Source organism: Durio zibethinus, chromosome 12 (genome assembly GCF_047325235.1).
Source record: "Durio zibethinus cultivar Kanyao isolate XHJ-2024 chromosome 12, ASM4732523v1, whole genome shotgun sequence".
Taxonomy (NCBI): Eukaryota; Viridiplantae; Streptophyta; class Magnoliopsida; order Malvales; family Malvaceae; genus Durio; species Durio zibethinus.
In genome coordinates, this window is record NC_143173.1 from 25,541,107 (window position 1) to 25,551,309 (window position 10,203).

At 32.1% G+C, this 10,203-nt stretch overlaps 2 protein-coding genes across 2 annotated transcripts; both read right to left on the bottom strand.

Moving 5' to 3' along the window:
* Positions 1 to 1,399: 1,399 nt before the first annotated feature.
* On the bottom strand, positions 1,400 to 4,280 carry LOC111296810 (WAT1-related protein At2g37460-like). Its single transcript, XM_022891277.2, has 7 exons — positions 3,772 to 4,280; positions 3,591 to 3,653; positions 3,384 to 3,500; positions 2,932 to 3,175; positions 2,686 to 2,847; positions 2,195 to 2,346; positions 1,400 to 2,110 (listed from the first exon to the last, which is right to left on the bottom strand). Exons 1-7 carry the CDS (start codon positions 3,966 to 3,968, stop codon positions 1,873 to 1,875), a joined length of 1,173 nt encoding a protein of 390 aa, XP_022747012.2. The 5' UTR covers positions 3,969 to 4,280; the 3' UTR covers positions 1,400 to 1,872.
* Positions 4,281 to 6,910: 2,630 nt separating this feature from the next.
* LOC111296939 (ras-related protein RABE1c-like) lies at positions 6,911 to 9,904 on the bottom strand. Its single transcript, XM_022891436.2, has 8 exons — positions 9,633 to 9,904; positions 8,933 to 9,005; positions 8,733 to 8,833; positions 8,045 to 8,110; positions 7,703 to 7,800; positions 7,509 to 7,571; positions 7,329 to 7,421; positions 6,911 to 7,229 (listed from the first exon to the last, which is right to left on the bottom strand). Exons 1-8 carry the CDS (start codon positions 9,703 to 9,705, stop codon positions 7,146 to 7,148), a joined length of 651 nt encoding a protein of 216 aa, XP_022747171.1. The 5' UTR covers positions 9,706 to 9,904; the 3' UTR covers positions 6,911 to 7,145.
* Between the last annotated feature and the right edge of the window lie 299 nt (positions 9,905 to 10,203).

The window sequence follows — 10,203 nt, forward strand, 5'->3', positions numbered from 1 at the left end:
TCGCTTCAACTGAACCGTTTCTATTTTTTTGGTTTTTTTATTTAGTATTTTATTTATGTTTTTTTATAGTTTTTTTTTTTTTGCATGATTAAATTAAAAAAAATAAAAAAAATAAAAAAAAATAAAAAAATAAAATTTGAGAATAAATATTAATTATTCAATGATGGAATTTATAGAAATTTCAAATGGTAAATTTTTATAAAATTCTTAGGTGAAAATTTTTATCTAAATTTATCCCAAATTATGGAATAATTTAGATAAAGTTTCAATAACAATAATTAACATTTATTTTCAAACAAAAAATATAAAAATATAAAAAATTTGGAATTAAATACAAATTATCCAAGGACGAGATTCTTAGAAATTTTAAATGGTAAATTCTTAAGAAATCTCTAGGTGAGAAATTTTATCTAAATTTGTCCTACATTGTGAAATAATTTAGATAAAGTTTCAATATAAGTAATTGTATTATTTTTCAAATAAAAATTTGGGTTGAAAATATTTGATAAATATCCAATGATGAGATTCGTAGAAATTTCAAATAGTAAATTTTTAAGAAATCTCTAGGTTAGAAATTTTCTTTAAATTTATCACAAATTGTGAAATAATTTAAATGAAATTTCAATAAAAATAATTGTCATATTATTTTCTTTCTAAAAAAATAATAAAAAAAAAATTTTAAGGAGACGTAAATGGTGAAAATTTTAAAAATTCAAAAAAAAATTTTAATTTGGTCCAAATTGTGGAATAATTAGATATATTTTTGACAAATAAATAATAAATAAACTTTTTTTTGAAGACAGTGCCTCTTAAAGGAAACAAATGGGATCCTTAAATACTCTTGAGGTGAGAAAATATTTTTTAAAAATTTTATCAAATCGATGAAGAATCTTAAAAATTATTTTCAATATTTAACATTAAATTTTTAAAATCATTAGAACCAAGACCCTATGATGAATTTAAAATAATATAGTCCCATCTTTCAGATGGGTATGTGGGGGTGCTATAACATTTTTCACATATAATCGAATTTTAGAATTTTGTTTTAGTTTGTAGATCCGAACCTATTCTTTTAGAGACTCTTAGTCAAACTTAAGAGCTCCTTAAAAAGATAAATTCATAAAATAATTAATCATATCTAATTAAAAAATATTAATGATGATTCTATCTATTTTATTAAATCTAATTATAAATTTATGAATTTATATGTTACAACAAATCCTTCTTGCTTTAGAAAGGTAGGTTATGTAAATCATTGAATTTCAGTAGCTTTTCTTTTTATTGAGCCTAACTTTTAGTGATTTGCTGTAGATGTGAATGCTTCAACATTATCTATCGTACACTGATGAGGATATTAAAAGGATATGCTTTTTTAACAAGTACTCTTTACTGACAAAAAAATGTTTCCTACATGTGTTCCTCTTTCCTTTTCAGGTGCCACTCGTGAACTTCAGCGTATATATGGGAAGGATGAAGGGAAAACAAACGTCATAAAACAACCATGTTCATTTGTAAGGTAGGGTCATCTCTGTTTTGTGCAAGTGATCTTTTTGACGAGACTTTGTGCTTATTAATGGTGACTGCACCACTAACTTAGCCATCTTCCAGGGTTCGATACACACATTTTCTTGACCGCAAACCAAAGGGGCAAAGGAGGGACCCTTGGCCTTACCCCACAGCATTGGTATAGTGAATCTGCCTTCATATGCATCATGTTATCAATTTATAATGATTGTTTTGAGAAAAAAATTATTAAAAAAAAAAGACTCCATTAAGCTTAATGATTACAAATGCTGGATCATATTTATCCACTAGGGAGAGGGGGGAGGGCGGTTAAGGAGGAATTGGTTCCCTTTAGGAGAAGGGTAACTCTTAGACCGAAATTGAATTGCTTTTCTCTTGTTCTTTTTCATCTCCGATTGAGGTTTCTCTGCTGGCAGCATCAATTGTGATGGCCTGATGATCAGAACTGTCATTTTCATTGTTAGCCCTACCAGTTTTATCTGGTTCTATTTGCTGCTCCATTAATGGGGGTGGAGACTTGTAATCCTTGCCTTTACCCCATAGCACAAAATATAGACCCACAATTATGATGATAGCTCCAATCACCCTGTAGAATATGAGATCAGTTTTTTTTTTTCTTTTTTTTCAATATGTTTGAGAATTGGATATGAGTTTGGAGAGTATGCGATACCTTCCCAGGTACATTTGTTCAGCTAGAATGAAAGAGGCCACGATGGCTACAATAACCATGCATAGGGGACTAAAAGCTGTAACAAACACCGGACCTCTGTCTTTCATTATCACCCCTTGCATGTAATAAGCGAGTCCTGAACATACAATACCCTGAAACCATGCATTTTGCAGATACAAGATTAAAATCTATTGTTCGGGATAATTCAAAACCTTAAGGAGAGGATATCCATAAACTGAATCAGTTCTATAATTTCAGGACTCAGAAAAATAGGTAAAAATGATCATAATCAAGCCGGGGGTTGAGTTTGGTAATGCTTTTTTCATAATTTTTGCTTATTTGGGAAAGGGAGATTCAAACTCTAGTCTTTGAAAGGGGGATCATTGTCATTGACTTAAATGCTCAAGTGCAATTTTTTTGTGTTCTTAATATATAGGAAATCTATAAACATTTCAGAAGTGTATTGGTTGGTAACTGGTAAGTATTCTTACACTGTATGCAGCTGTTAGTAACTTGGTGTCCCATTTAATAGCCCATATGGCACCATTTCCCTTTTCCATTATCAAAGCCGCTATGGTACCTTCAAACGTGCCCAACAGGCAGATCCAAACTGTGAGAGAAAGCTCGGCAGGGTATGCTTCCAGCGTCACTGCCTACACACACACACACAGAGGTTAATGTCATGGTTAAGCAAATCCATTCAGAATTGTTGCAGCAAAAATTTTCTATCTACTTACTTGCAGAATCACGAAACAAGCATAGCTGAAGCAACCGACTGTGATCATTAGACCGCCTTTAATCGTATCATGGAAATCTGTCCCATTTTTTGCTGCAGCGTGATGGTTAATTCTTCCTTTCGTCCAAAATAATTCAAGCACTGGCCCTTTCATCAGTGTCATGACCATGGCTCCTGCAACTGTTGCAAGGGTTCCAATAACCTTACCATGACTGCGGATCGATCTTACATTTACCTTCTCAAGCCTGGAGGGACATGATCAAACTTTTAGTCAGCTCCCATTATTAGAATAATACAGTTTCTTCATCTTTATGCTGAAGATTATAGTCATACGATCCAGCTTCTAGCAAAGCTTTCGCTTCAGAGCTAGCAGCTTTTGCTTCCTGGATTCTCTGTTATTTCAGATTTTATCAGATTTCGGTTAACGAAAATGGTTTTATTTTGATTGTTTACCTTAAAATCCAAGCCATTATAAAGGTAATGGCAGGAAGAATGTTATACATGGCAGCTGCAAACGTAGCCGTGGTGTACTTCATCCCGACGTAATACAAGTTTTGGTCAATGACTGGCCTGACAGAATTGCATAAATAAAATCATTATCAGATGTTATTGTATAATGTTTAAAAGATGAGAACTTGTGCTTTAATTTGGGATAATTACTCCAGTAAGCTGAGCACCATTATCTTGATGAAGATTGGCATTGTCATCTTAGGCCTCACTTTCCTGTCAAAAGAAAATTTTCAACTTCCATGTCAGTTTTTCTCTGCTGAAAATGATTACATTGTTACAAGCAAGTGATTTGCTTTCATGGGTTTTTAGTAGAGAGGGAGGGAGGAGATACTTGTCGAGAATGGCTGCGAAAGGAGCCATGATGACAGTGGCAATGGCATGGCGGTAGACAACGAGTGCATAATTGCTCATACCCTGGTTTAGGGCAGCCTTAGACAAGATATCCATTCCTGCAAACCCAGCTTGCAAGAAAATGGAAGCAAAGAATGGCTTAAACTTACCTAAAGAACCATGTCCTTGGTTCTCCATATCTCTTAAAAGAACAATGAATGCACTCTCGATTCAGCTCTCTGAACTTATAAAACAGCAAAGCTAATCACTAATGCACTGATGATGAATTTCAGGTGTCTGTTACTTTCTATTTATATTCGGAGGTTGATCCATTTAATAACATATTCTATCAAACTTTTGACACCCCATCACTCATGTCGATTTCTGTTCAATTATTTATCAATCATAAAATATAGTTGTTTGTGCCGAGCTGATTGAGAAGGATAAATTCCTAAATATACATAAGAGAGAAGAGAGAGATTAAAAATAAAGATTGAGCATGGTCTTAAGATTTATACTTTAACTCTTAAGTTAGAATTCGATCTAAGAAAAAAAAAAAATGAATAGAACAAAGGCTTAAAAGCTTAAAAGTTCCGGATGGATTAAGTATATCTGGATAGTGCTATTTATATCCATGTGATAAGAGTTTTGGGCATAAGCTGCCCAAGATTAATGTATGGAATTTAGGGTTGATTTTATAAGTCCAAACTGAGCTAACAGTTAACTGTTTATTTAAAGCATAATTAGTGTTCATTTGAATTTCATCACATCTTTGGTATAGTGCAACTGAACTCATTGCACCATCAATTGAATTTAAATGTTAACTTTAGTGAAATTTATTCAGCATAAATTTTTCATTGAAATTTTTTTTTCAATCATAGATATAATAATTTTTTTTCAACCGTAATTATAATAATTTTTATTTTTATTTTTAATCTCTCCGCAATCAATTTCACCACTCTTTTAAATGGAACATAAATCAAGGTACTAGCTTGTAGATTGCTAAAGTGATCAAACTAATATGAATTTCGAAATTTCAAATCAATTTGACAAGTTAACTCGTCCAAAATAATCAAAATACCTTCCTTTGTTAGCTGATTTATGCTAAAAAAAGAAAAGTACATTTTGCCTTTAGATACTAAAATGCTCCTGACAATAGTGATGCGTGCATGAATATAAGAAAAAAATTTAACCAAGGTTATTTTTATCGAAAAAAATATAAGTAATATGAGGCTATTGTGAATCGTGCAGCTTACCTAGTAAAAGTTATTAATATTCGATATTAAAATCTTAAATATATGAAATTGATGTGAAAAAAATGTATTCTTAAAATCGTAAAAAAAAAAGTTTAAATTGAAGTAAAAATTAGAGATATTCTTACCATATTTTAGAAAAAACATTAATGTTAGCAGAATTATTGGGTGTTTCCTTTAATTTTGTTGTAAACGTCAGTGCCATTTTTACATCAATCTTTGTGCCTTTGCATGGTTGAGGAGTCAATGAACTTTGTGGAGTTGCTTTTGTAATTTTCTGTTTAAAGAGTGTTTCGTGACTGATCTGCATTCTCTACGAATATAACATAAGAATCTGAAATAAAGAGATTCCCCAACCGAGTTCGTATAGACAACCATTCTCAGATGAACAGTAATTTTTATCTTTTATATTTGGAGATTTGGTGGAGAAAGGCAAAAGTCAGGCCAGGGTCCAAGACACTTGCTTTTTCTGCTTCAGGTGTTTTTTTGTAGCCCATTGATGAGTCCGAGCTGAGCCATTTTTGCTGGTGCATATTCCACTAATCGAAAAGAGAGTGAATTGGACGAAATTGCATCATGTTACATGAAATCAAACTCTATCATTGGAGAAGATGATTTTTTTTTTGTGGCCATTATTGGAGGAGATGATTCAGATTTTCTTCTTTTTTCTTTTCTTTTTTCCTTTTGTTCCAACATGAAAATCTCCTTCAGATTTCTTTCTTTCTTGAGCATTATAGTTCACTTGCTTTGTTGAACTCTTCAGAGGAAGGGAAGACCTGTCTATGATAAAAAGCCTTAAAAGGGCTAGGGGGGCCGGGTTAGGGTGGGGATCGATGTTAACTTAATGCCCCTACCCCCCTCCCTTTAAGGGCTTTCCCTACCACTTGCATAGTTTGTTTCCTTATGCTTTATTTATGTTCTAAATGAAATGTGGGCCTAACAGGTGGAGAACCTGTATCCTGATTATCCAGTGAGTGGTTTTGTTGAATGAAATTTACATGTGAGTTGACATGATGATTAGTGCATGTCGATTCTTGTATTTATTTTATACAAAATATTAAAATTTATATATTTATATAATATTTTACATAAAAATTATATATCATACTTTATAACAATACGAAAATATCAAATATATTTTTTAATTTTATTATACATATATAATTATTATTAAAATTTTAAATCGATTCATATATTTATATTATATAAAATATTAAAATTTATATATTTATATAATATTTTACATAAAAATTATATATCATACTTTATAACAATACGAAAATATCAAATATATTTTTTAATTTTATTATACCTATATAATTATTATTAAAATTTTAAATCGATTCATATATTTATATTACATAAAATATTAAAATTTATATATTTATATAATATTTTACATAAAAATTACATATCATAATTTATATCAATATATCAATATGAAAATATAATTTTTTTTTTTAATTTTGTTATACATATATATAATTATTATTAAAATTTTAAATTATATTACTTTTACGTTTTTTATTCTAATTGTATTCATTTCGTATTTTAAATTGCTATATCTCCGTGGTCGTAAAGGAACCAAAGAGAAATCTCAAAAACCAAAACATGGCAGAAGTGTAGCACGCCTGCAGTTCTATAAAAGATTATACACGAAACTACTCATTCCAATGCCAGAATAATGATGTCAGAAAAATGCTTCTTTGTAAACAAACTAGTGTTGCTCATGACGGGGAAATAAAAAACATTATCTGATGATTCCTTGATGCATTAACAAAGTAGTAAGAGAATCCGACTATGTATCAAATCTATAGTCTCAAGATAGACAGACAGTTACTAGGGGAGTTCTAAATTTCAACTCCAAATATCAAAATGGTTGACATATTTACTTTCAAACACACATGTTATTTACGAAAAATAATCTAAGTAATTAATTTTGCAAAATACCGAGGATCTAACATTGATAGCAAAGAGTAGCAGATATGAAATAATGATAGGCAGGAGAATACAAACACGAACATTTATAGTTGTAGCAAAATTAGTTTTCCCGAACCAAAACAGTTCCCTAGAGAGGAGAATGACCCTTCACTCTTCAGATCTCATCCTCAACATAGTTTGTTCAAGAACCACAGCAAGCTGATTTTTGAGCAGTTGCCGCAGCACCTCCTGCCTGGTCTGGTTGGTTAATTTTGATTGTCTGAGACTGCAACAAGGAAGAAAAACAATAACAATAAAATGACAACAATATATGTATTTCATATGTTAAAGAAATGGATTTGCATTCGAATTAAAGAAACCATACCTCAGCCCTCGAGTCAGTATCTGCAAGTCTTTGCTTAATGTCCCTAGCTATTGAAAAGAAAACCTCCTCAACATTTAAGTTCGTTTTTGCGCTCTGCGAGATAAAGTGGCTCTTGAACATATAGGCAAGATCAACTAAACATCAAAAGTAACTACAAAATCTGCAGAAAAAATTACATACGGTCTCAAAGAACTTGATGCCATATTCATCAGCAAGGGCTTGGCCCTTTGAGGTAGGGACAGCCTAAAAAATAAGTTCCAGGTCAACTTGACAAGAAAAATATCCAGTGAAATATGGCATACAGAAGGTTACCATAAATGCATGCAAAAACAAGCACCTGTGTGCACATGGAAGAGAGAGAAAGAGAAACAGACCCTTTTGCTTTCATCCATGTCAGCCTTATTACCCACCAGAATCTTGTTGACATTGTCTGATGCATGCTGTTCAATATTACGAATCCAATTTCTAATGTCTAAGCAAAAAGGGAAAATAGTTCAGTTGATAAAGATGATTATAATGGAGAAAGAATAAAATTTCAAATCACTGGATAAGAAGTATACTATCAAGTTTCAACATTGCAGGAAATTGAAAGATTCCAATAACAAGCAAAATTTGGGGGAGACATTTGAAACAATTCTAAAGATTCAAAGGTAGATAAGATTGAAGAGCATATCAATAAAAATCCAAAATTCAAATGATAAAAGTTCAGTAATTACTATTGAAAGACGACTCATCAGTCACATCATACACAAGCAAAATACCCATAGCTCCACGGTAGTAAGCTGCACAAAAAGAAAATTACTTAGTGACATCTGGAGCAACTAAAATAAAGTGAACCCCCCCCCCCCCCTGCCTGCCCCAAAAGGGTAAAACAAGACAAGTAGTAAGAGAGAGAGAGAGAGAGCAACCATATTTGGGGGTGGAAAAAAAGAAAAAGACTACGTTAAAGTAAAATTTTCAACCACCCACAGAGATAATACTAATAGCAAACACCTTTAATCTAAACACTAACTGACATGAATCCCAAAAATATGAGAGGCTAAACATCTATAAAACTGAAAGAATTTCAATCCTAACCATCTGTTATTTGTAATTTTACTTCCAAGTCTTGTCATACAATTCAAGAATATAACACTAGGTAGGTAGGAAAGTGTGTCATAGACAAACCCAGGAAGTACACAAACTCCAAACTTCCTAACAGACGAAAAAACCAAAGAGAGAGATTGGCAAAGCAACAACATTGAATCAGAGATGTTAATAAATTTGAAAATATTTGTCAGAATAAATGGTAACTTGCAATTAACAGTTCAAATAAAACAATGTCCAAGTCATGCTATCAAATTATTTTAACAACCATATAAGTTACAATTCTAGTCAGTGACACCTTCAAAACCCAAAACTAACCAGTTGTGATTGTTCGAAACCGCTCTTGCCCAGCAGTATCCCAAATTTGCAGTTTGATCCTTTTCCCATCAAGCTCTATAGTCCTTATCTTAAAGTCAATTCTGCCAAAGTAAACACAACCTTATTAAACCACATGCACTTCGTAGAAACGAAAAAAAAAAAAAAAGAGACCATCGTACTGTGATTACAAAAACACTTACCCAATTGTCGTGATAAAACTTGTAGTAAATGAGCCATCTGAAAAACGCAAAAGGAGGCAACTCTTTCCCACACCTGCCCAACAGAACAATAGTATAAGTAAACAGAGCTATTCAGAACTCAAATTCAAAAGAGAGTGCAGAATAACAAGAAAAACTCATTTAAAATCACTACGATATTAAGTATTATTTCCTAATTACATGTAACCACATGTGTACAAACTATCTGTACCAGCCTATCCCTTGTATTAAGAAGGGGTTCCCTCATGCAAATCACATGCTACGACTCTTTGACATTTCCCATGGCAAAGAGCTACATTAACAAATACAGCCTAAAATACAAGACAAAAATGCCTTTAGCATATATTCACCATAAAATCACTGACACAGACATTCTATTTCGAATCAACCTCGCTTAACGCAATAAAATATCCGTATTAAGATAATCTGCAAAGCTAAAATGAAGCTTAATCTAAGGCAATGATTTTGAAATGCACACATCACGGTCTCACATCTAGGTTTTCTATATTTAGAAAAAAAATAACCATATCCTTTTAAAGAACCCTAACATTTCCAAAAAAACTATGTAGATTAACGAATAGATCGCATTTCAAATTAAGATATATATATATATATACATACATGCATATATATATATATATATATATAGAGAGAGAGAGAGAGAGAGAAAAGAAATAGTTACCGCTGTCGCCGATCAAAAGGAGCTTTATGAGGTAATCGTAATCGGCTCGAGCTCTTGCAGGTGGAGCAGCCATGGAAATGGAAGATAAGATCTGGTGAAAGGAAATGAGAGAAATGAAAAAGGAAGCGTCTCTGGTACGTCAGCACCGGTCGGCCGTTGAAAAAAAAAGGGATTTTTTTGGAGGAGAAAAGGGAGAAGAGGAAAAAGTATATTCAAGAAATAAGTTATTGGAATGCACTCCGAACCGTTGGATAATATTTGGTGTTAGATCTGTGTGGATCTAACGGATGATTTTTTTTTTTTTAATTCGCCAACGGACAGAAAATAGCTGATTGAAGAAAACGACTGGGCTTTCCCTAACCTGCCAGTTAAACGACAGCGTTTAGTCGGTGATAGATGCGCTGGATATGGGTATAAAACAGCCGGGATCCAGCAAGAAAATAATGCACTTGATTTTAAGATAATAATGTATATCATTTAACATTTTTTTTTAATTTTGAATGAAACAAGTTTAAAAATAAAATTAAAAATTCAAGTCTATTTATTTAAGATGAAGAATTGTCTGCAAAAC

Bases quoted from the DNA above. Each gene is read 5' to 3' on its own strand.
- LOC111296939 (XM_022891436.2), bottom strand. From the start codon at position 9,705: ATGGCTGCTCCACCTGCAAGAGCTCGAGCCGATTACGATTACCTCATA. The intron at 7,572-7,702 runs GTCTGTTTCTCT...CTTATTTTTTAG, and splicing joins ACATGGATGAAAGCAAAAGG to GCTGTCCCTACCTCAAAGGG. The intron at 7,422-7,508 runs GTATGTAATTTT...TTTATCTCGCAG, and splicing joins GCATCAAGTTCTTTGAGACC to AGCGCAAAAACGAACTTAAA.
- LOC111296810 (XM_022891277.2), bottom strand. From the start codon at position 3,968: ATGGAGAACCAAGGACATGGTTCTTTAGGTAAGTTTAAGCCATTCTTT. The intron at 3,176-3,383 runs GTAAACAATCAA...ATGTCCCTCCAG, and splicing joins ATAATGGCTTGGATTTTAAG to GCTTGAGAAGGTAAATGTAA. The intron at 2,848-2,931 runs GTAAGTAGATAG...GTGTGTGTGTAG, and splicing joins CTTGTTTCGTGATTCTGCAA to GCAGTGACGCTGGAAGCATA.